Raw genomic sequence first — 26,751 nt, 5'->3', positions numbered from 1 at the left:
TCGGTTGTGTTACGGATCTGAATGGAATACCCAAGAGACGACCGGAGAACTCTTAATTTAACAAGTAGGTAAAAAGAAATATTCTTTCTCTACTTCCTATATTCTTACCTAGTGTTAAACATTACAATTCGCATGCAAATTAGCACTAAGTGAAAGTAAACAAAGTAAGAAAAGAAAACTTCGCGTTGCGTTCAGCTCACAAAAACCTCTACGAAATGACCCCAAACCTTTACGGAACAACCCTTCAAAACCGGTAATCAATCACGGTAGACCTGCTACTACTGCATACAACTCTCAAACAGTTGAAGAGAGTTCGCCGTGGATCAAAACAAATCATGAGTACGATCACAAAGGTGAATTTTTTTTTAACAAGAGTTTCATTCCCATCCAATGGATGGGCGGGCCGTAGAAGGCAACACCTTCTCTGTGGCCAGAGATATTTTCAACTTTTTGAATTTGATGACATGGAGAATGATTTCAGGCTTAGAGTAATGTGGATTGAAGTAAGGAACTAATAGCAAATCAAGTTGACGAGGATGTGAAAGAGGTGGCTATTGTGTTAAAATGTTTCTTGGGTACATGTGCGGAGGTTATGAGCAATATATATGTGGATTGCGGTGGTAGATACGGCGGTCAGGATTATACTGATCTATGGCTTCGGTGCATTCGTATATTGCTAACAGATGATCCAGTGGTGGGTAGGCATAGCGTGGTACAGCAGGAACTTGGTCTAACAGCTCATGGACAATGGGATGTGCCAATTGGATTCGTGTCACTATGTAGCGTTGGCGTAGATGGTAGAGGTGTGGCAAAATAGTTGGAAATTGCGCACGACGATATATTTCAGCAGTGGGAGTATCGAAAGCGAGAGAGTAGGCCAGACGTAAGGCATGTCTTTCGAGAACTTTCAGACGTTCATAGTAAGTTGGTGCTGCTGATAACCAGGCAAGATGTCCATACGTGAGTGCTGGGCGTACGAAGACTTTATATGTTAGCAGTAGAAGTTTTGTATTAAGACCCCACCTGGTGCCTTTAAGGTTTCGTAAAAGGTTCAAACGGCGCCGGATATTAGCTTCCAATTGTTTTAGATGAGGCTTCCAAGTAAGATGTTTGTCGAATATTACTCCCAGATATTTGAGACTGTTTTGAATTGGGATTGGAGAGTCAAAAAGTGTTAAATGTAGACGTTCCGGATTGCGACTGTTACAGTATTATTGCGTTTGAGCCCAAAGAGAGTCATTTGAGTCTTAGTTGAATTCAGCTTGAGCTTCCATTTCAGGCACCATGCAACTAGTTTGTCCAAAGCTGGTTGTAGGAGTTGATTAATGCGATCCACAGAAGATCCCAATGCGATATAAGCGGTACCATCAGCAAATTGTAAGGCATATAGTGGGGGCTGAGGTTGAGGCATGTCGGCTACATAAAGAATATATAATAGAGGAGATAAAACAGATCCTTGGGGCACACCGGCGCGGAGTTGAAAGATGCGTGACTTTGCCCTGTTGATCTGAACGAAAGCCTGGCGCTGATGTAGAAAATTGGCTATTAATCGGACATAGCTGTGAGGAAGTAGACGTTTGAGTTTGTAAATTAACCCCTCATGCCAAACAGTATCAAACGCTCTTTCAATATCAAAGGAGATCAAAACAGATGGTAAACGCTTATTAAAATGGTTGACAAGTAGTGTAGAAAGTTTGAGTAATTGATCAGCAGTGCTATAGAGTGGACGGAATCCAGCTTGAATAATTGGTAGTTTGTTCGTGATTTGTAGATAGTGATGTAGCCGTTTTACCAGAAGGCGTTCTAGTGTCTTGCTAAACACGTTAGTAAGGCTAATGGGTCTGTAAGATGACACAGCAGTTGGATCTTCGCGAGGTTTTAGAAAGACCACAATTTTAGCAAGTTTCCATGTAGTTGGAAAATAGCCTGTAGATAAAATAGTTGTATACAAAGAAGCAAGTAAGACTAGAAACGCCACAGGTGCCTTAAGCAGTTGACGATACGTAATTGAGTCTGCCCCCGGAGCTGTGTTGCGGCGGCATTTAAGAACAGCTGTAATATCATCTTATGTTATTGGAGCAGTGAGCTGATTTGTGGGATCAAGGTGGTAGTTGAAATCAGGTTGAAATGATGGCTGCACTAGAGAACCAGCGTGTGAGATATGGGTATCTGTAGGACAAGTGAACAAAGGTGTAGTGTGTGGAGTGAAGACTCCCTCAAGATATGTAGCGAAAGCAGTTGCCTTTTCTTCATCCGTCGTTGGTACTTGGTCAGCACATATGATAGGGTATTGTGGGCCCTGTTTCTGAAATGTTAGACGTTTAAAGGTATTCCAGAATTTAGTAGGATTTGTTTCTTGGCGCAAAGCATTACAGGAGGCACGCCAGTCTAGTCGTTTGCGGGCTACTATGTAGTTCTGAACCGTTCGTTGGAATTGGCGATGGAGAAGAAGAAATCGGCGGTCATGTGTGCGACGAAACTCTGTTAAATACTCGTGTGAGCGCCGGAGAAGATCGAGGGCGCATGCTGGTAAACGAGGTCTAGATGATTTGGTGGTACATTTAGGAACTGCGTAATCCGTAGCGTGAGACACTATGTCAGTCAGAGTATGTGAGATTGTTTCAATAGATGCAACTGTTGTGAGAGTAGGTGCAGTAGCCGGCAGATTTTCGGTAATATAAGTGCTGTACTGATCCCACCGAGCTTTGCTAAAGTTATATCTGGGTGTGCGTGGTGATGCAGATGCAGTGGATGTCAGACGTGGAGTTATAGAGAGAAGTATTGGGAGATGATCACTACCTATGGAACCAAGGACATCTATAGTAGTAAGTGGTAACAGATTATTGGAAATGATTGCCACGTCGGGACTAGTGTCGCTTTCCGGACGAGTAGGATGCGGCAGCTGCAGTAAAGAACTATGAGTAGTTTGGAGGAAATCATGAAAGCGTTGTTTCTGAGCTGCTGTACGAGAATGGTAGTTTATGTCTGCTAAGAAGATGTATGTTTTAAAGTTGAGATCTAAGTATGTCAGAAAACGATACGGAAGTGGCTGTGTAGATCGAACATAGGTGGTGGCGATGGTAATAGTAGTAGCTGGAAAATAGAGCGTCTGTATGACATGTTCGGGATATTGCCCGGGAGAAGGTGGTATGATATGGCGTCGTGGAATAGAATGCTTAACGGCTATTGCTGCACCACCACGTGCTATGTTTTGTGGCAGATCAGAGCGTATGAGATGATAACGTGGAAGATAGAAGCGGTCAGATCGTTTTAGAAAGGTTTCATTAAGAAGAATGCTATCTGCATTGTGCTGAGTTGCTAAAGTTTCTAGGAGAACTCGGTTGGTAGGTAACGAACGAATATTGCAGAATAGCAATGTAATAGTCGTCCTTCTCTGACCTGTACTATTCATGATGGGTGTCTGTATGAAAATGGAAGTAGGTTGAGAGTCCGGAATATGTAGCTGCCATGTGGAGCTGGAATATATCGAAGGCGGCTTTGGTTGCATGATTTAGTATAGCCTCACGCTGGAAAGGAAAGGCATTTTGAAGAACGATAGTGATGAACTTCAAAATACTTTCCACAGTAGGTGGTGGTAAGTAAGATGTTTGTGTGGTCGCTGTGGTACTAGTCGGACGTGATGAGATATGAACGCGTAAAGGTACAACAGTCTCGGGCTTATCTGGAAGTGGTTTAGGTTTGCCCTTACACTTGTAGGAGTAAGTTGGATGTTACCCGTCACAAGTGTTGCATCTGGAGGGTTCGTTGAGCTTAGGACACTCCTTTATTTTATGATCTCCTTTGCAGTGGGAGCAGACGGAAGGATTTGTGCACTTGTTCGTTGGATGTGCATTATAAGTTAGGCAATTTTCACACCGTAGTGAGAGAGGCGGGGGTGTGCGTGAAGGCTCGACCCGATGGTGGCAACGGTAGATGTAGACACCGTTATTTAGAAGATCGTCTACCAGTGCTGGATCATCTGTTAGTAGTCTGACCATATATGTAGGGCCATTAGCATTTTTAATACGGAGAGCTCTAGTAGGTTGAATCCCATCTTGCTTTAGTTCCTCCAGTATATTTTGTTCGGTATAGGTAGAATCAACTCCACGGATAACGACAGAGAGTAATGGAGTACGCCGAGGCGGAGGTGGTGTTTTGATATGAGGAGTTTTAAGGTGTTGAATTTTCGTGTTAACGCCGAACATTGCTGGTCCCACTTTATAGATGAGATGCTTATAAAGATCAGGGTTCTTTGCTTTTAGGATGATTCCGTTAGAGGTCTTGTTTAATTGATGGAGGTCCAGTTTAGAACAGTATCGTATTAGTTTTTGGTAAAACTTTTTGATGTCCATGAGCTCAGCAGGAAGATTAGTAAATAGAATTGTAAAAATGAGAGTAGGAACAATGTCCATAGTAGCTTCGGAAGTAGATGGCGTAGATTGAAGTTGGATGTTGGCTGTACTGGTTCTAGGAGGACTGCGCAAAGCATCAGTGTATCTAAGCTTTTTAGGTGAGCGTGAACGGTCTCTGTTTGGGTCGCGAGTTGGTGAGAGGCTAGAGGTAGATGAGTGAGATGCTGAACGTGCACGCGCCCGTGGGCGGTCTAATGGTGGACCCATAACAGTTGGCGCTAGTTTATGCCTTTCAACTCGACGTTCCGGCGGATCAGAACCCGGCATTAGTGAAACTATTTAAGTACTGCCTTGTCAAAAATTGAGTAAGAAGTTGCAGATAAAGCGATAAACAGCACACAGGTGAATTCCAGGAGCTCCGCCTCCGAAGAGGAGAGAATAAATCGAAAAGCCAAAAAAATAGCCAAGGTCGTCAACTTAGGATCAATTGCGTTTGTTTACCTCCGTGGAGGCTTATAGTCAATTCGACGGTTGTTTCTTTACCCTGAAAGAGGCAAGTAATCCAACCGTATATGAGAAGATCGCGACTAAAATAAACCAATAGGGATGGAATACTTAAGGGACTTGGTTATTTTTCTCCGCCAGCTACGGATACCCTAATTTTTTTTTACCTGGTTAGAGATTCCAGGTGGCCAGTTTGACATAGGTGAAGGTGGTGGGTGGTGGTCGTTTGTTTATAGCTAGTCATAATGACTAGCACCCTTTTAGAGGGTTACGCCCTCTCTTAGGGAAGAGTGTTGTTTAAATGGCAGATTTAAGGAAATTTTTGATGGTCTCAGAGAAGTTCTTTAATATAGTAATAGCTAAGGTCTTAAGGATCTTTTCGAACCTTAACATTTGGTAGGAAATTAACTAGGAAATTGCGGTTAATTTAAAATTGTACAGAACTGGAAGAACAGATATATGAAAGTAATAATGGGTACCTAGTGAGAAGGCATATCATACATAGATAGAGTGTGAATGATGAGCATGAAGGATGAGGCGAGGCGTGCTATCACATCACTACACTAAAAGTGTTAGTCCGACAGATGAAGTCATATTCTAGCCTAGGGGCTGCTCTAGGCTTCAAAGTAGACATTGGGAGTCCTGTTAGTAGCAGATGGATTCAGCGTGAAAATGATGGAAATATGAGTGGAAGATGGTCATGAACTTGATAGTCTGTGAGCAGCTCCTGGTCTAAGGCGTCAGGAGGTAGAGTGTAGCAGTAGAGAGTATAGAGTAACGATAGCGGTGTAGGGCAATATCGAGATGGAGAAGGATGGAGAGCTAAGTGGTGCATAGTATTCAGAAGTAAAGGGTGTTGGGTGTTATAACGAGAGCATATGTATGTGAGACGTAAAGTTTCAAGATGAAACTGAAGTGTAGGAAACTGAATTCGGTCGTACAAGTCTGCTGTGGGACTAGGCAGTTTGACTCGATATGCAATGCGGAAAGCATGTCGTTCTAACACTAATAACTTTTCATAAATTTTGCGGGTGGCCGCAATCCATGCAACGTTTCCGTAAGTCAGCACAGGCCGTAAAAAGGCCTTGTATGTGTTCAGAATTGTGTTCGCTTTTAGTCCCCAGGACGTTCCGGTGAGCCTTTTTAATAAGTTGAGTCTATTGTATGCTTTAGTTGTGACTGTTTGAAGATGTTTCCAAGTGAGATGTTTATCGAATGTGAGCCCCAGGTAAGTTACAGTTGATCGTGCCTGGATGGGAGTTTGGTCTACTTGTAGTGAAAGGCAGTTAGGATTTCTTCTGACTCTTGATGTTCGTTTCGGAGGAATGAAGACAATGGCCTGCGTTTTTGTGGCGTTGATCGTTAGCTGCCATTTATCGCACCAGCGAAGAAAATTGTTAATTGCTAACTGTAGAGCAGTGTTGATGGATTGGATAGTAGATCCTAAGGCAAGAAAGGCAGTGTCGTCGGCATATTGAAATAGGTGAATTTTATCAGGAAGTGGAGGCATATCGGCAACATAGAGAAGATAGAGAAGTGGCGACAGAGCCGATCCTTGAGGTACTCCACAGTGAAGGAAAATAGGATGTGAGAGGCAGTTATTTATTGGAACATATGACAGACGGCCGATTAAAAAGTTGTATATCAGTCTGATATAAGGGACAGGAAATCGAAGATGAGTTAATTTGTATATAAGTGCAATGTGCCATACCCTGTCAAATGCTTTCTCGAGGTCAAATAATACAAGACATGATGGTTTGACCGAGTTATAGTGTTGTGTAACCATGGTGGTTAAACGAAGTAGTTGATCGTTGATCGAATAACCTGGGCGAAATCCTGCTTGGTGTATGGGAAGTAACTGGCGTCTTTCTATGTATGTATGCAGACGTCTTACTAGAATACGTTCTAGGATTTTACTAAAAGTAGACGTTAATTGAATTGGGCGGTAGGATGATAAGTTGGCAGGAGGTTTCTTTGGTTTTGGAAACATTAACGTCTTTGAAGTTTTCCAGGTGACAGGAAAATAGCCAGTTCGCAGAATGAAAGTAAAAATCGTGGCTAACAGAGTAAGCAATATAAGCGGACTTTCTTTTATATGGCGATAGGTTATTGTATCGAAGCCAGGTGCACTATTCCTTTTGTTGCGTACAACTGTACTGATATCTTGAACTGTGATTGGCTCTGTTAGAGGTTCATTTTGCGGAAGAGTATGAAGGGCATGAGGTTGTAATGAAGGAGAAGATGGATTGACTGTGTCAGCTGGATGTCTATATGAATATGTGGAACTGAGTGGTGTGAAGATGTCTTGGAGGAAATCAGCAAAAGCGTCAGCTTTAGCGGAATCTGTTTGTATAGGTAATTCACCATTTAATAATGGATATGGTGTTTTAGTATGTTTTCCGCAAAGAGCATTAAAACGTTTCCAGTACTTGCTAGGATGAGTGACGTCAGAGAGTGAATTACAGGTTTTAACCCAACACCTTAGCTTGTAAGCACATATGTAATTCTTGACCATCCTCTGAAGTTGCCGGTGATGACGGAGTGATTCTGGATTTTTTGTACGTTGATAGTCACGATAAAACTGTCGAGAGCGAGTGACAAATGTGAGATATTCTGGTGGCAATGTTGGTCGATAAGGCGTTGATGTAGTTACTGGTATGTAAAGTGAACTTGCTTCTTGAATTGAAGTTGTGATGGTCTGAATGTCATGATACAGTTCGACTTCTGATGTAGGAGGTTTTAATGGCTCTATTGCTGCCGATAGATATGTTCGGTATTGTTCCCAGTTGGCTTTGTCTAAACGGACGCTAGTTCTCTGAAATTCTGGAGAGGGAGACGTAGGATGAGTACGGAGGAGCAGTTTGATCGGAACATGGTCACTTCCTAATGGATCGAGAACATCAATATGGATTTGCGAAACGAGATTAGCAGAAGTAATAACGATATCTGGTGTGCTTTGTGATTCAGGCCTAGTGGGTTTTGGAAGATCATGAATGATACCAGTCGTGTGAGTTGTGACAAAGGTTTGAAAGGTAGATCTGTCTCTTTGTGATCTGCTATGCATGTTGAAATCGGCCATAATTATGAATCTCTTATAATTATCGGAAATGTGTTGTACGAATGCAGTAGGTAGCGGCTTTCCAGGTCTGATATAAACAGTAGCAACAGTTATGGCTATACTACGGATTTATAAAGTAATTATAAGATATTCAGGCAGATCTGGCACCCTACAAAAGTGTCGTCGTGATGGGATACGTGGAGAAAATCCCACGGCTGTTCCTCCATTTGCACGCCTCCTACGAAGAGTGTTATCTTGTCGAATTAGTGTATATCCAGAAAAGTGACAAGTCATAGAGGGAGTGAGAAAGGTTTCGTTAAGGATAAACACTGCAGCTCTTTCCTCCAGTAACAGCGCTTCGAATAAAGATTTATTCTGCCAAATGGATCTAATATTGAGAAATAAAAAGACTATATCCATGATGATTAGGTTAGACAGTAGTTTCCAAAGGTGCTGTATGAAAATAGACATTTTGACCAGAATAAGAAGCATGAAATGTAACATGGAATATTTCTCTGGCTGCGTGGGTGATTTGTTTTAAGACATGCGAACGATGAAATGGCTGGATATTTTGAAGAGTAAGTGTTAGAAAAGCAAGCATATTGCGCACTGTTATAGGAGAGTCCAGTGATTGTGGAACGTCTGCAGAATAGTTATATGTACGTATTGGTGCCACGTACTCAGGGTGAGCCTCGGTAGGGGCAGGTTTACCCTTGCACTTGTAACTATATGTCGGATGTTGTTCGTGGCAAGTGTGACAATTCGGTGGTTGTTGTAGATTTGGACATGTACGAGTGGAGTGTTCACCAGAACAGTAGCCGCAAACAGTAGTATTTGGGCATGTTGCGGTAGAATGTTGATTATATGTCTGACATTTCTCGCATCGAAGTGGTAGTGGTGCTGGTGACCGTGAAGGTTCAACTCTGTGTCTTCTGTTATAAATGTATGCCCCATTAGTCAGAAGAGAATCAATGGTGGTTTGAGAAGGAGTTAGTACTCGAACAATGTACGTGGGGCCTGCAGCGTTTCTAATGCGCATAACCTTCTGGAGTGTGTGTCCTTCGTAGGTAAGTTCCTCCTGAATCTCGTCATCGCTATAAGAAGGATCGACACCGCGAATCACCACGGAAAGGAGGGGAAGACGGCGAGGTGGGGGTATTTGCTTGCGTTGGGATGCATTTAGGTTAGTAAGTTTAGCATCTTTGCCGAAGGTATCTATAGGTACTTTGTTCTTTATAGTGCTAAGCAAGTTTGCATCTTCTGTTTTGAAAATGAAGCCGTTTCTAGTCTTGACTATTTCTTTGAGTGAAGCACGAGGAAGGTACTTGCGCAGTTGTATAGCAACTTGTTTCTCAGTCGAGAAACGTGAATCAAAATTGGTCAACAGAAACGAGTAAATTGATGGTGATGAAGAGCGAAGTAAAGCTGGAGCCGCAGTAGAATCTGTTTCCATGTCCGTAGTGTTCTCCATTCTATCTGGTGCAGTGTGTGCTTTCTTTGCAGGTGGTGAAAATTGCAAGCGGTTAGAATAACTTTGCTTGATGGAAGAGCGGGAAGCCACAGACGTAACAGAGCTTTGGGATGAGCTTCTGGTACGACCAGAAGTGGTTTGAGATTGCACCTTGCGTTTTTCCACCTTAGTGGAGCAACCAGGAGGACCAGGGATGATACTTGGTAAAGTGTGTTTGCTCATTGTGCGTTTGCCTTGATCGATGCCATTGTCCGCCATAGTGAAAACCGTCTGGTGGGCTAAGCCCGAGTATGAGATGATGCCAAAAAACCGTAAAACCAAGAGGAATAGCAAAGCCGTCAATAGGTAAGAGCAGTTAGGTATGTTAGCCTCCGTGGAGGCTTGAAATCAACTCGACGGTTGTTTCCTTGAACCTCAAGGAGGCAAGTAATCCAACCGTATTTAGAAGTTCGCGATTCAACCAATGGGATGGAAATACTAGTGACTTGCTTATTTTTCTCCGCCAGCTACGGATACCCTATTTTTTTACCTGGTTAGAGATTCCAGGTGGCCAGTTCGACATAGGTGAAATACGTATCTTGTTTTTGAATATTCGTATACTTCGTGCGTCCTCGGGAAGTGACGAGGACTGACGTATACTATATCCGTGAACTTTTGTTTAATTGAATGCCTTTTTGGTTACTTTCTAATTTATTCTTTAATTAGTGATATTAAAATTTGGTATTTCGTCATTTCTCTACTATATGATGGCAAGATTTGTGATACCTAGTCCATGCAATGCTTCCCTCTACCGACAAAATCTGAACAAAATCGTGTAAACAATGTCACGTGTTTTTTGCTTTGAAACTTGTCACTGCCTTGAAATAGCATGTTTCGTATTTCCTATTACTAACTACGACGTGACTCACATGGCCAAGAAACTTTCAATATTGATCATCTGAATGAGCAGGAGTCTTTCCAGAACTGTGTATGGCTTTCCTTCGCGGTTCTCTCATTGTATAGTATACTTTCATTCCCTCAAGCATTTTCATATTTCTTTAATTATACACCTTCTTTCCCTTAAGAATCAACACTGTGGAATGTTGTTTTAAACAAAACTGAAAGGATAAGTTACTAACTCTTCTCGAGACATTTGCCGTCTTAACACAACTTTTCCCTCTTTTCGTTGCATAACCAATATTGTAGATTTTATATAATCAGCTCCCATACGTTGTAAACAATCTGTTGTTCACTACATGGGAGGGGAAAACGGGTACATGGTAACTTAGTGTTAGTGTGCACTTATATGGCGAGAGGTTCCACTTTAAATCTACGACCAAGTGATTTTGTGATGAAGAACATTGTATCTATTGTTCTTATTTTCGTTTCTCTTTTTTTTGCTGGGGATACTCCTATTTTCTCGCAAATTCGGTTCTCATTGGATCAATTCTTCCAAAATCAATACGTATTATTAATGCCTGTCTCCTTTATCACACAGGTCATGGCTGTGTCTCATGAACCTGCAAATATAATGATTTTATTTAATTAAATATAATGATTTTATTTCCTTTTATCCACTGTAGTTTTCCTTTTATCCTTATTAGCCTCAACTGTAGTTATACGACGACGCACAACAACAAACAATCCTTCGCCATCTTAATTTTGTTCAAAATATTGATGATCTTTCAAAGACTTTTTTGTTACTTGGTGGTACGTTGTTCTATCTGTCATGAATCGGACCCATCTGTGCTAACGGAATATCCTTGATCCCCACTTCTTGTGGGGGACTCTTTAGTGCCACCACTGAACGATTCATGCATTTGTGGATAGAGCAGATTACAAGTCTTAGATAATAAAATGCGTTGTCAGCTCAATAGCTAATAGTTTTGGAGCAGGAGCGTCATTTCAGAGTTTGCTTGGGGGGGGGGCAAGACCCCTTGATATAAGTAAAATTTCGCGTTTTTCACTGATTTTCTACTATTCTATTGATAAAATCCATATAAACCTCAAACTCAGGGGGGTAATTGCCCCTCCCTGCCCCCCCCTAAATGACGCCTCTGTTTTGGAGATATTCGCCACGAAAGTCCATTTTCCCACGGTTTTGGACAGTCCTAGCCCTGAAACTATGCACTTTTGACCACGGGTTCGTTAAAACTTTTTTTCCTCATTTTGATGTAAGGAATCATCTGTTTCAGTTTGTTGGTCTTCTTCATTAACAATATATATATATATATTAATTAACGTATTGTAATGTATTGTTGAAAAGAGTGAGTGTGCATATAAGGTTTGCTCCGCGATTTTCGTTTGATTAGTTGATATATATCGTGTTTGTGAATTGTATCTGTGTATATGTGTGGGCAGAAAGAGGGGTGCTTCCGGAGGAGTGCTTTTTCACAAACCATATTTTTCACTATTGAAGTGTTTTTTTATAATTTAAACTTTGATTCTATGTTATATTTTCTTTCCAATTCGTTAAAAAATCCGTTAAATTGTTATTTTAAACAAATTTAAAATCTTCTATTGATTATGTGATTAAAATTACATATATATATATATATATATATATATATATATATATATATATATATATATATATATATATATATTTAAATCAACAATGGTGGATGGAGTCGGTTCACGAATATAACAATCCAGAATTGTGTTTGCACAGCGTAGCGGCTGACCTGCAGAGGCTTGATCAAAGTCATGATGACGTAAATCATTAATCTCCAAGGATTGCTACCAGGAGGGTCACAATATAGAGGAAGTTTCTGACATTGGAAGCGTGTCAGTTACAAAAAACGATGAATTAGATAATTTTTCATTGTGGAAAACTTCTGGCCAATCAAAGAGGACTTGCTATCCACATTAGCAAATGTCACCAAACTCTTTGTAAAAAAAAAAAAGCCTTCCATATCAAAATGGAAGTCATCTCTAAATTATAATCCTTCTTCATCAAATGGAATTGAGTGCGATAATCACAGCAAAAAACATGTGATCTCCGACTTTTGCAACGTCTTAGCCGAACTAAAATCCTCCGTTCCTTTACTAAGAAGAGTCCCAAGAGGTGCTCGGTCATCTGTAGCTACCTCACTCTATGATGTCATCCGTCGTATTGTAAACAGAAACGACCTAGACGCATGGATAGATCTGTTATTATTCCCGTAAGCAGTACTCAATGTTCACAATCAGATCAAGTTAAAAACTTGATGACTTGGGTCAAGCAACAAGTTTGCGAATGGGATGATTCTCACCGAGATGCGTTACTTTATGATTATTCAAAAAATACAAACGCAAATCTCAACATTCTTCTCACACTCAACGATGGAGACGCAGTCAGATTACTAATTTCTGAAGATATCATCGCCACACCTAATGCATCTGTTTTAGAAGCACTTAAGGGGAAGCACTCTTCACATTCAGACACCTTTTCGTTACCAGACCCTCCTAAAGATCACCCTAATATACCAAGAGTTTCAGTTTCTGAATTACGATAGGCTGTAAAATCCTTCCCATCTGGATCAGCTGGAGGTATTGATAGATGGTCTCCGTCCCTCGATTCTTAAGGATATACTTTTACATCATGAGTCAGATTCAAAAGAAAGATTGGGGGGCGCGGTGGCTCAGTGGTAGAGCGTTCACCTCTGGTGCTTGGGGTCCCGGGTTCGATCCCAGCCTCCGCCAAGTGAACTTTGTGCTCTTGGGGCGCTCGTGGGTTTTCTCGGGGTTCTCCCGTTTCCTCTCACTTTCTTCATTCCACCATTTCACTCATCTCTCATAATCACCGTCTCCTTTAGCCTAACCGGCATAACCGTGGGACGTAAAACTCAAAGATTTCAAAAGAAAGATTAACTACGATGATTCTACAATTACTTTATTTAATCCTTTCAGGTAATATACCTCAGGAAATAAGACCAATCTTTTGGGAGCATCACTTATTGCGCTTAATAAGAAGAGCGGTGGAATTCGACCAATTGCAGTGGGGAACATTTGGAGAAGAATATCAGCAAAAGTAATATGTTTCAGAATTAAAGAATTCCAGACATCTATTTTTTTCTATCACACTGTAATATTGGTTTCTCTTTACGTCGAGCTACTCTTTCTCGCTTGCTATCTCTTTTCAGATATTCTCATTTTTCTGGATTATTTTTCTTTCTTTCCCTTGATTTTTGCCACATCAAACTCTCTAGGTTTTAAGTTAACACAGAAGTCACTCCAACTTAAATTCTGCAATAAAATAATAGTCAATCACAAGTCGAATGATGTTCACACTTCTAGCTGCAGTACGTTACATAACTGCTAATTTTAACTATATAACAACCTACGGAAAACTGCTCTGCAATGCCAACCCAGCATCAATACTCAAACTTCTCTTTCAGTAACTCGTAAAACCACTATTTCCTACTATAACTCGTCCAGAGTTAAGCCTGTAGTGTGGTTGCTTATGGGCTTTTACTTCTGTGTACTTACCTCCTTAAACATAATAGATTTCACTACTGTAGTTTATCTTAAAGAATGTTGAATATTTACCGACGATACAAAAATAATTTTCCTAACTTCTCTTTTCCTTATAAAGTATTTAATTAGCTTTTAATGGCTAGTTTTTTTTTCTTAAACTCGAAGGGGGAAGACACGATAAGCGTAACGGCTGCTAAAACGTTGCCGGTGCATTTTCACGTGACTAAAACTGTCTGCTCAAAGATACCGTTGCCAACTGACGAGAACTTTCACCGTAGTGTCAACCTACATTCGTGCGCTCATTAGTATTGTCACTTCCACTGATTTCAAGTACGAAAAAGGGTAGCTAAAAAGGAATAAAAGTACGGCCAGAAACAATTGAATGAAATCTTTCTGATTTTAAGAAAAAGTAAAATTTTACTTACATCTCCTTTTCTTTCATTTTTTTTTTCTATCTCAACAAAAGAAAAATATTTTAATCAAAAAAGGAAAGAGAGCGAAAATGTTGTTGAAGCTTAATGCGAGATTCGAACAAATTGTGACCCCACCGGGAATCGAACCCAGGACCCTTTGATTACAAGGCGGCGAGCGTAGCTCCTTATCCATGGGGGCACTCTGAATGAAAAGGCAGTAATAATTTCACGGGATGGTCTGCGGGATGTTTTATCAAGTACTTCAGTTTTATTAAATCTATTATTATTATTATTATTATTATTATTATTATTATTATTATTATTATTATTATTATTACTATATAACCAAGCTACAGCCATATTCCATATCTTTCCATAACTATTAACTTACTTGTATTAAATATAAACGCTAAGTGTAAAACTTTTTAGACCAAACACTGATTCATGAAGTGTTTCTCGGAACATCTGAGTTCGATTATTAATTATATTTAGGCCTATGTATTTCTCGTCGGGAAGGAAATTTCAGCGCGAATTGCTGCAGGACACATTTCATATTTCTTTTATCTTTCGTGCATTGAAATTTCTTTGGGAGTTCATAACTGACTGTGATTTCTATTGGGTTTCATAATAGCATTGGTTTTAGAAACTACACCAGGAAATAGGGAGACAGTTTGGTGCGGTGGATTGGGCCAATAGCTTACCTGCTGTGTCGCGCTAGATGACTCATGTCAGATTCCAGACCAAATTCTTCTCTGTTGTGTCTGCTATTATGCAGTGTGTGGCGGAGTGTGGTCTCTGAACATTCGGCATTTTTTTGATTGTGTTCATTTACTTACTGTGCTGTTCTGGGAATAAAATCGCGTCATCTGTGTGTGCATAGGTGCGTGAGCCATCACCTCTTTTAAGCGTAAGAGTGGTCAAGTGTTGAAGAGCAAAAAAAGGGCTATTGTTATGAACGTGTTGATTTATCTAATGCAGAAAAACCCGGGTAAAAGTATAAGTTGGTTTGGCTTGGGATGATGATGATGATATGGAAGGAATTGATTCTTTGGGGTGCGATTGATTCAATACGGTAAGTTGTTTATTATTATTATTATTATTATTATTATTATTATTATTATTATTATTATTATTATTATTATTATTATTTATTAATCGTTGTGGTGTGGATTTCTTTTTTTACTACGTGAGTTGGACACATCAGTCGGCCAGTGTTGGGTAAGTTACTTGTAAAAATGTAACGCGTTACAAGTTACTTTACTTTCTCTTAAAATGTAACGCGTTAGTAACGCGTTACTCGCCCTCCAAAAGTAACTGTTACTTTACTTCGAAAGTAACGCGTTACTAATGCGTTACTTTTAGGTCCGAAACTTTAAAAATGTGAAAAATAATTATGAGTTCAATTTTCCGTACTGCTATTACTACCGCAATAATAATAATAATAATAATAATAATAATAATTATTATTATTATTATTATTATTATTATTATTATTATTATTATTATTATTATTATTATTATTATTATTATTATTATTATTATTATTATTGCACGTTCTGAATCGCTTTATGTAAATGCAAGGACAAATTTTTACTTGATATATGAACATTTTCATATAATGTAACATTTAAAAATGCCATACTGCGTTACTCGTAGGGATGGACACGAGCGAGTTTGAGCGAGACAGACATCTTGACCTCAACCCGAGAACTCGACTCGAAAAATTTCCTCCAACTCGACTCGAATTGGGGTCGAGTTCCAAGTCGACTCGAGCCAAATCCGGTGTGTAGTTTCGAGTACATTCTTCAAGTATATTACATAAAGAGTATAATTATTAGGGTCTATCAATGACACTACTACTACTACAAATTATATTATTATTATTATTATTATTATTATTATTATTATTATTATTATTATTATTATTATTATTATAACAACACTGTATATGAAAAGAAAGATAGGCGGTTTGTATTTGAATACTAAAAAACTAGTTGATTGCTAACCTCGGTAGTCGTGAAGTCTAGTAGTCAAGGACATTGTTCACGAGCTTCTTAATTTGGGTTGAGGGTCTAGGTTGAGTATTCGGGCTCGAGTCAAACACATTTAAAAGTTATAGGGTACTGGCCAAATATCTTCAAAACTGCTCGGCCCAGGTTTAGAATTGCCAACGACTCGAGCAGCTCGACTTACAGCTCATTCACTATCGACCCGAACCGAGAAGTGAGCCGAGCCAAAGCTCACCCAGTCGACTCGGCTAGAGCCCTCGGCTCAGTTGAGCCGAACCGAGCAAATGGCTCATCCCTACCAAGCCAGATCGAGCTGATGGTTCACCCCAAGTGAGCCGGCTCGAGCCATCTTCTCAGTTGAGCCGAGCGGAGCTAAGCTTGTTATAAAAAATTTCTTGTGGTCTCGTTATCGAGACGAGACGGGATGCGAGCAGTGTCACCTCTAATGAGCAACATTAAAAGTATTCCATGGCTTTCGTTTTCCAGTGTAATCAGGCCATGATTTCAAGACGACTTAAACCGAACGAGCCATTTATCAAACTCGACTGGACTCGAAACTCGACGCGAAAAACTGAATCGGCTCGGAACTCGACTCGAGGATATTATCCTTGACTTGACTCGAAAATCGACTTGAATTCGAGTCGAGTCGAGTTTTAGCTTGACTTGTGTTCATCCCTATGTGTTAGAAAACGTGGTTGCTTATTATTATTCTGCTAAACTAATTATATAATAATAACAATGTTGTTATGTAAAATTAAAAATAAAGAATAAAGAGAAACATTACACTACACTATAATCAACGGGACTCTAGGATAAGCAAACTGATCTGAAAGAACTCTAATATTAAATGCATCAACAAAGTATTTTCTAGGAATAAAGTAGGCCTGCTCATTAAGACAGTTTATTCATATTAACCCCTTACTGTAAATCGTTAATTATGACACCCTAGCTGTTGATAAATATTTTCCGCCGGGGCACTTCAGACAATTTACTTTTAAATTCTGTCCACCATCATCCTCAGCACTAAAGAAAAAAGTATTCTTTCAAATGTTCGAACGGTAAAATATTTTCGTTCTCCATCTTTATAAAAAGAACACAAATGAAAGTAAAATAGACTACCGGTATCATTGCACTACTAGTTCACTCACTGAATGTATTGATTTGGAGCTGTCAAAATCTACGACAAAATCTTCCAGATGCTTGCAATCAGTACACGTGATTTCCCTAAGGCTGTCCTCATCAAAAAACAGCAAATGGCACTACGAACTTATCTGTTTCTCTGTGTGACTGTGACTGTCGGTCACTGACATACGTAGTTCATTCTCGATTGTTTCATTCTGAGAAATTCACTTACAGGAAAGAAAACATTTGTTTCCGAAAAAAAATACATATATTGTAGTTTCTCATCCGAAATGTATCGCGAAAAAAGTAACGCAAACTAGGTACGTTACTTAAAAATTTGTAACGCGTTACCGTTACAGTTACTTTGGAAAAAATGTAACGCGTTACTAGGAAACGTTACTTGCGTTACGTTACTTCCCAACACTGCAGTCGGCAGTATAATAGAAGAGCGATCTGCATTTGTTTTTAATGCTTAACTTGGCGTCGCTGTTCCCATAGGACCAACAGTCCACTCTTAAGTCTGGATAAGCTATACGACAGGTTTGTTTTGCTGAATCAGTAAAATTTACACATTTTTCTGTACAACGAAAGAAATTTGTAAATAGTTTTCAATTTTTGACTGAGTGGTTTCAAATTTTCTGGAATGGCCGAGCTGTAATTACAGTAAATTATCACAGTTATCGGGCGTTTACACTTAATCGATTTGCGTTCGATTCAGTTGAATTGACGTTACTTTCAACTTAATCGACCGTGTAAACGGGAATTCAACTTAATCGCTTGTTGATCGAAAGCGACTAATCAACTGGTAACTGAATTGAAAGACGTTCTCTTTTCTGTGATTGAAATAATTGAACACATCCATCGATCTGATTCGGCCTAGTTGCTTCGATTTAGTGGCAAATGCTGCGAGTCGATTTAGTCGTGCGACTAAATCGATTTAGTCGTGCGACTAAATCGACCAAGTGTAAACGCTCCATTAGGGAATAACTTTACCAACGTTCATGTATCTCTGGAAGGTTTGAAATTTCTGTAAACAGCATTATGAGTATAGGTTTTATGTCTATTGAAAACCATTTATATGTTTAAATGTAATACTTATCTAAGTATTTTTTTTTTTTTTTAAATATAACCTTCCTCAATAATTCAAATTTTCAATTTATTGTTAATCTGATGCTATTTATTCGGAATACTTTATATCATGATCATACTATTATGAGTTAATATACTTTACATGTACGTACATTGCCTTGTTTGTCAGACTTGTGTTATTTCTGTTGTATTTACAGGTAGGTATGAGTACTTTTGGTCCCATGTAGATACTCGCTTGTATTGTACAAAACAACCGTTAACCTTTTGTGTAGAATCCTCACTTGAAAGTACGTAATCACAGCACATTTGTGATGACATTGTCTAAACTTTCTTGTCTATAAGTAAGATAAAACATAAGATATTTGTAATAGCAGTTAAGTTATATTTACTGAACATTATTTCTATTCAGTAGATCCGAACAGTTGAACGCTATACTTCTATAGTACTTATATGAATATGCTTTTGTAATAAATCTAATAATATTTTAAAAAAAGGTCACTAATACTATTTTCAATAGTTCGTTAATTTTATAATGTAGATCAGCGTTTCCCAACCGGTGTGCCGCGAATGGGCCGCTGTTGTGCCGCGACGAAATCGAAGTGGTTGTCTCGTAGTCGTGTATTGTCAAGATTTTATGCACTTAAAGAAAAACTTTATTCTTTCTGTCAGAAGAAAGTGAAAATGTTGATTTCCTAAGTGATGGTTCTTCGTGCAATAAAGTTACTTTTCTTACCGACATATTCCAAACATTGAATACGCTGAACAAAGGCATGCAGGGAAAAAAGGAAAATATCCTAACCTTAAGTGACAAAATTTGCTCATTTAGGGAGAAACTCTCATTTTGGGAGGTCAGAATTAGAAAACAAAACTAATGTCACATTTGAGATTACAAAGTGCTGTAAAATTGACACAAACCTCTCAACACTCATTTCTAGAGGTCTGCGCGGATATAAAATATCGCATCCACAGCATCTCTATCCGCACCCGCATCCGCAATCTTCTATTCGCATCCGCAGATAATGAGGTAGCAAATATATACAACTTACATATTCTATACATAGTCATGATTTCGAAATTTTTAAAAAACATTTTAAATAGCTATTGAAAACAGCAATAAAAGAACAACTTTCTCGTGTCATTTCTTCTTCTTCCGCTGCCACTGAGTCACTAGCTTCAAACACACTTATTTTGGTTTTGGTTATTTTTCAACCGGTTTTAAAGCTTCTAATTCAAAACAAACGTTTCTTAGTGCTCTTTCCACCATCATCACAAAGTTCATAGCGATTTTTTAGGTAGGAAAAGAAGTAGGAAACCATATCCGCATTATCTGCTATCCGCACAGAAACGAAATATATGTCCGTAGATACCCGTTTTGATGCGGATATCCGCGGGTATCAGCATCCGCGCAGACCTCTACTCATTTCAGACACATTGTCTTTGTTGTGTACCAATGTTGAGAAGTATTTTCCTACGCTTCAGTTTAATTCATTTAACTGGGGGAGGGACTCCTTTGCTCCTTCTGTCCGACAGTCAGCAGAATTAAATATACAAGAAAGAAAAAAAATGAACTGATCGATGTGAGAATGACCAAGGTTTGAAGCTCCAGCACTCACAAGAAGACAAGGCATCATTCTGGATTTCTCTCCAGAGAGAATATCCAGCTATTTCTACAAAGTTCTTATTCCCTTTTCTACATCCTACTTAAGTAAAGCAGGATTTTCTGCAATGAACACAATCAAGTGTAAGAACGGGTCACAACTGTTAACTCCGGAACACGACATGAGGGTGTGTTTAACAACTATCAGTTCACAATTGAAGAAGATTATGAAAGAACATCAAGCTCAAGCTGCACATTAATTTTGCTTCGTGCATCCACTTGTTTCACTTATTTTTGAAAAACTGTAACCTTCATATATTATTATTAAACAATTGCAACCTTCAATAGATATTATCAGTGGCGTACTTAGGGAGGGCTTCCGGGCTTAAGCCCCCCGAAATCTTACTTATTATAGTAAAGTATATGAAATATCTTGCAGAATTTTCACATTTGCAGGCAATGCCACCCGAAAGTTAACAAAGACCCCCCACCCGAAGCAAAATCGTAAATACGCCACTGGATATTATTGGAATAATGTTACATTACTAATAATATTGAACAATTCTAACCTTCATAAAATATTTAACAATTGTAGCGTAGATCAACGATGTTAATAAATTATAAGTTTCATATTGTGTCACTTTTCTATACATTTTTAACGTTGAAAAAAGTATTTGTTATCATTGTTATAACCATCATTGCTTCTTTATTGTTGAAGAATATTTTGTAACCTGAAATATTAAAATATAATTCATTCCTTTCGGTAAAGCAAACATGTATACAAATTACCTACATTTGTGTTATTAAAGTACAAGAGATTAGTTTGTTCGTTATTTAGTGATCTTCCTTTTTAGTGAAAGGTTGGATACAGTTTTTGAAAAAGAAAGTGTGTTTTTAAAAACCTGAGTCCTGTATTTCAGTGCGATTGTTCTCGATTTTTAAAACCAACGATCGAGCTTTCTTCTCTGTGAGAAGATTAGCAATCACAGAAAAAAATACCACGGTATTTTATACTTACGAATAAAATAATAATTATAATTATAATTATAATTATAATACATCTATGAGTGTGCCGCGAGAATTCAAGTTACACCTGCAGTGTGCCGCAAGTTGAAAAGGGTTGGGAAACGCTGATGTAGATTAACACTAAAATTTGATTATAAAATTATAATCTATTATCTATTGTAATCCGATTGTCAAAAATTAATATCTAAAACTGAACGCCGCAATTCTTATTAAATTAACTACAAATTAAATTTTATGTTCTACTATGTTGTAATCTCATAATGAAGGTTTAATCATGTATGTTTATGTTTTATGTTTAATTTGTACTTTGTTCCTTAGTAACGTGTATGGTTAATAATAATGTGAAAATAGGGTAAAGTGTCTTAATTTCAAGATTTTTACTATATATTTCGTGGTGATTGCCCCCAGAAATAAACAAGCATTTTAACAATACCCGAAATGTACAACCTAGACTTTTAACCCTCCGCAAATTTATCATTCGAAGCTCAGAAATCTTTCATTGCCCATAGACAAAGAAATAGAAAAACTGAAGTTTTCCTAGAAACGTGAGGAATTCCTTAATTACGATAAACACGGTTCACTTTTCAGTGAATATTTTCTTGATACAGTTATAAAGAAAATACATATAAGATAATCATATAAGAAAAACTTCTCTAGAAATAATTTATTGTAAAACCATTTACCAAATATTACGAAAAGTAAAATCCTGAAGAAAATATATCTAAATTATACACTTATAAAGAGAACAGCATTTGACTGATTTCTCTGATCTATTATAATGTAGAAAGAACCAAATGTTTGCTTTAGGACAGAAATATTATCAAATGCTTCCATGGAACATCTTATATTGATAGTAGCATTGCCCAGTCAAACAATGCGCAATCGATAGAGAAGTGAAGAAAAGTGAGAAATCCAAATTTTTACGGACCGACACGCAGAAACACAGGAGACACAGAGGAAAGAAAGATCTAGAATCATGTGAAGATAGCAATGCAAAAGATGCACTGACACAGAAAGAATTTCAAAATTATTAAAGTAATCAAAATGACATTTACACAACAGTATAGCAAGCAAACATTCTACCCACAGACAAGCTCAATAACACCCTATGTAATGTACTATTGCCAACTGAGCACAAAATGAAGTTTTGTTAAATGATATGGAAAACTAATTATAACATCTAGCAAATCTAATTATAAGTAGAACCATACCTCTGGCGTCTTGATGTACAGTGTTGCCAACGTTTGAGGATAGCTATATGAATTCCTATATGAATCTTGGAAGTAGAAGAGTACATACAGTACATGACTCAAACTAGTTAAAACCAAAATATGGGACCACAAACAAGAATATAATCACTGAAATACGAAAATAAGGGACGAAGCACAGTGTCGAAGCAGTTTTCCCTAAGTGGAAAATCAGAATAGTATCAAACACAACATACAAAACTTCTTATAGGAATCCATATAGGCCTATCTTCAAACATTGACAACACTGTACATCACAACTTCGCAGGTATGGTTCTAGTCATAATTAGATTTTCTAGATATTATAATTTGTGTTCCTTGCCATTTAACAAAACTTCATTTTGTGCTCAGTTGGCAACACTGCATTACATATGATGTTATTGAGCATGTCTGTGGGTACAACGTTTGCTTACTATACTGTTGTGTAAATGTTCTTTTGATTACTTTAATCATTTTGAAGTTCCTTCTGTGTCAGTATATCTTTTGCATTGTTATCTTCACATGATTCTGGATCGTTCTTTCCTCTGTGTCTCCTGTGTTTCTGCGTGTCGGCCCGTAAAATTTTGGATTTCTCATTTTTCTTCATTCCTCTATCGATTGTGCATTGTTTGATTGGACAATGCTACTATCAATATAAGATGTGCCCTTGTTAGTTTGATGTTTATCACTGTAATATTAAAGTTACTTGATATCAAACATGAAATACGAAGCGAGACAAATTCACTGTCTAATCACTAAACAAACATAAAGACTCATGCGGCAAAAGAAAATTTAAAAAATGACACTAAACCCAATTTCAGTGTACACAACTATGAATAAAGTTCTTGACGTTACGAACACTAGGAAGAACACATCATTTAAACACTTAGCACATTGTGAATATAATAAACGTCTTCTACTTAATTCTCATTGACTGCATCATATTAAAAATGATGCCACTCAAGACAAAAGCGCCATTGAAATCACTTTGCTCCATCGTTACTTTTCAGATCATAATTGTAATCACGATCACGATCACGAAACATATCAGCGGGCAATTTACCCTTGATATATTTTGTTTATCGTTTACCTTGGATTTGTTTTGTACTTTTTGACAATAAAGTGAACTACTTGTTAATAGTGCAAGTTTTGCCCAGGAACAGTTTAAATATTTGAATTGTTATTACAAATATACAGGATTAACAAGTCCTGAACCCTCCCATTTGTTTGAGTGGATTCTTTAGAAAGAATTAGTATTAGAAATTGTTAAATATGACCAGAATACCTCATGCTCGATTGTTCTATTACGTCAGAATGCAGCAAAGTTTATTTTTATATTATTTGCCTTCATAAATGGCTAAATAATAGGTATGAACAGGATCACCACTTCTATACAGTACAAACAAAGTATTTGAAACAAAATATACTTTCTACCTCAGCTCTTATTGTTTGTATCGCCAATGTAAAGTTTATTAAGTGTTTTCCACATTACTAGGACCTCCTTTGCTTTTACAGATATTTCTCATGTTAATGAAGCTTTGGTTACCATGAAAAATATGTTCTTTATTCCCGTGTTGCAGTATTCTCTATTTCTCTTGTCTGTGTTAGTGCAAACAATAAACAATCTCTGTCTGGTTTAGCAAGCAAACTGTAGGCCAATTACTGAAAAGCAAACTGCCTCTGTTACCTCGTGAATGTTATTGGTTGCATGATAATAAGGATCCTAACTCTCCATCATCACTTACTTAATAATGTCGCGGAATTAAGATACCACGCTGTTATGACACTTTACCCTATGAGATGTCTTAAAATCCAGAAAGTATTTAAAATCCTGTAACTTGCAAACTTGATGTAAGTGAGTACATCACTAGGTGTCCTACAATGCCAAGTTCACATTTAAGTATTCTTGCATTGCTTTGAAACTCTGAAAATTACTTTCTGACAGTGCCGATCAATAATGTTGTGAATCATATTACTTATCTTGTGCTTGAGCATCTAGATAATATATTTATATGCATTCACCTGGGTCTGACTCTCCTGCACAGCAGTAATTACTTTTGGAGAATCTGAGTTGACAATTCCACATCCCACGGGGTCACCATGGAACTGCCGAACATATATTACATACTGTGGATGGAAACTGTTTTGCTGAAAATTGACATCATTAATGAACTTCAGAAGAAGGAATGTCTCCAGCATATTGAGGTAGACGCCACCATTCACGTATTCTCCTGGAAAGAGAATGGATGGACGAGATGAGGCATTGCAAAAGTACACAACACATTGACATTGAAACATATTACTCAGGGTCTCAAACTCGTCTGGCTTGTCAGTCCCCTAAATTCAGTAACTGTGGTGATACACTTTTCCAGATACATGGTGTGTTGTCTTATCAGAGAATGCAATTAGAGGCATAAGCGCGTTATCATTCACAAAATTTCTTCGTGATGTCACAGTCGTCTTCTATCATGTCATGCAGAAATATGAACGTATATGTGTGATTTTTATTTTCTTTTGTATGATAGTGTTTAATAGATTTTGGTACTTCCTCCTAGTTCCAAAATTCATCACTTAAGTGATTTTATTGAGGCTTCTTTAATACTATTTTATATTACATTCATCACCTCTTCGCTTCATCTGGATCTCCTTCTAAGTGGCAAATCTGCTACAACTTTGGTTGTCTTGAACTTCTCGTACTATCTCAGGTTGCTTATCTTTGTTGGTGATATTCTTTCACAGGTTGTTAGAAACCTCTTTTCACAAAAAATACAATATTTTAACTAGGGAAGTCATAAGATGCACTGCGACTTCTTTCGAATCAGTAACATCTTGAAAACAGTGATGATATGCAAAGAGATTATTCTTATACTAAGTACTGTAGGCAAAAAATGATTGCTCGTCGTGATGTCTTTGATTTCATTGAACAAGTGCACGTACACACTACTTCGAAAGTTACAGGGTTCGATATTCTTTCAGGACTTTTAAGACATCCTACACAACACAACAAAACGTAATTTTGAATCTTGTGTAAATTATAATTACAGCAAGGAATGCGTTTCAGCGTATCTGTTAGTGGAAAATCAAGAGGATATATTCTAGAAGTATTCGACTCACACTTTCAATTGCCGAACCTGGGGCCTATAGGTGAGTAACATGATTGCATCACTCTCGTTCAGAAATATTTCACTGTACATGAGCAGGCAGTTCAGATTTCAGAACACCACTTTTGTAGAGCTATAGACAGGTTTAAAATTGTATTTTACTAAAGGAAGTGATGAATTACACCTGTTTGATTTTAACTGAATATACTTTACTCATTTCTTTTGATAGTTCAGCGAAGGAACAACGTATAAACTTCATGATAAAATGAATTTAAGAGAAAAACATAATGAACTTAAGAATTTTTAAGAAAAATGAATTTTAGACTTTTCTCTCTTTTACGCACTATGATACACTTTTTAGACGTGCTTATTAAAATATCTTCCATGTTTTTGGCTTCTTTATACTATACAAAGTACGACATTATACTTTGGAGAACATATAATTGAAATGCGTATAGTAAATGTGTAATTATTAGTTCTTTCATGTATTGTGTACCCAATCCTTATTAGTAATCTATCTCCTAAATTTAGCTATCAAATTTTCACTTTTTCACATATGTTTTGAACTTCAGCAAGAAAACATAACTAGACCCTGTTCAATGACTTACTGCCCTACCTGGTCACATTAGGTGAAGAGTAACAACCTTCAGGAAGAGCACTCTGATAGGACATGCACTTATTTAAAACAATTTTAAATAAAAAGGATGCCACTAATAACGATGTTGTTAAAATATGACTAGCTTAGGCATTAGAATTAGCAATAAGAACCCTCTGCACTCAGAAAATGAAGTTTTGAGATACATTTAAGCAATTTTGTCTATTTTCGTGTAACGTAAGAATTGCGGTATATGTTTTGATGTTATATTAGTTCCAGAAATCGTAAGTATTCTGAATTGGAACAGTTAGAAATAAACTAAAGGTAAACTTTAGTGATACAGGATGATTTCTAAGAACACACAGTTGAACTTTAGCAATGTTAAAAACCACAGTGATAATAGATAATGAATGAGAAAAGAAAGAGCATTAATGTAGATGTCAAACCTAATGCTACCCAAACGAACTTTGTAAAGTACAATGGTGAACAAAATTGAATTATGGTAGAGATAAAAGTACGATGGTGAACAGAAGTAGGATGGTGAATGAAACTGAAAGTGTGTATCCAATACTTTGCACCTCTCTGTTTACCATCAAAGAAACTTTAATGTCCGTCAAAAAATAAAGCAACAGTAGTTGCTTTGTTGATTTGTGATTTAATGGAGACATCAGCGGCACGGCACTTTGTCTCTCCTACGAAGAGGCCAATAGTTGAGATATGTCGCACGTATCGACTTACAACGTAAAAAATA

General features: G+C 37.8%; 2 protein-coding genes across 2 annotated transcripts in view; one reads left to right on the top strand and one right to left on the bottom strand.

The window, feature by feature from the left end:
* Positions 1-26,751, top strand: part of hgo (homogentisate 1,2-dioxygenase) — a 720,105-nt gene that overhangs the window by 571,399 nt on the left and 121,955 nt on the right. The window contains exon 6 of the mRNA XM_081759460.1: positions 25,349-25,448. Within this exon, the coding sequence (XP_081615586.1) occupies positions 25,349-25,448 (100 nt within the window). The remainder of the gene's footprint in view (positions 1-25,348; positions 25,449-26,751) is intronic.
* LOC145686307 (uncharacterized) overlaps positions 18,560-26,751 on the bottom strand; it is a 1,046,376-nt gene continuing 1,038,184 nt past the window's right edge. The window contains exon 10 of the mRNA XM_081759458.1: positions 18,560-18,790. Coding sequence (XP_081615584.1) covers positions 18,751-18,790 — 40 coding nt within the window. The 3' untranslated portion in view covers positions 18,560-18,750. The remainder of the gene's footprint in view (positions 18,791-26,751) is intronic.

The sequence above is a fragment of the Thermobia domestica genome, chromosome 5, assembly GCF_964235325.1.
Source record: "Thermobia domestica chromosome 5, izTheDome1.hap1.1, whole genome shotgun sequence".
NCBI classification, from domain to species: Eukaryota; Metazoa; Arthropoda; class Insecta; order Zygentoma; family Lepismatidae; genus Thermobia; species Thermobia domestica.
This window is presented reverse-complemented; position numbering and strand designations above follow the sequence as displayed.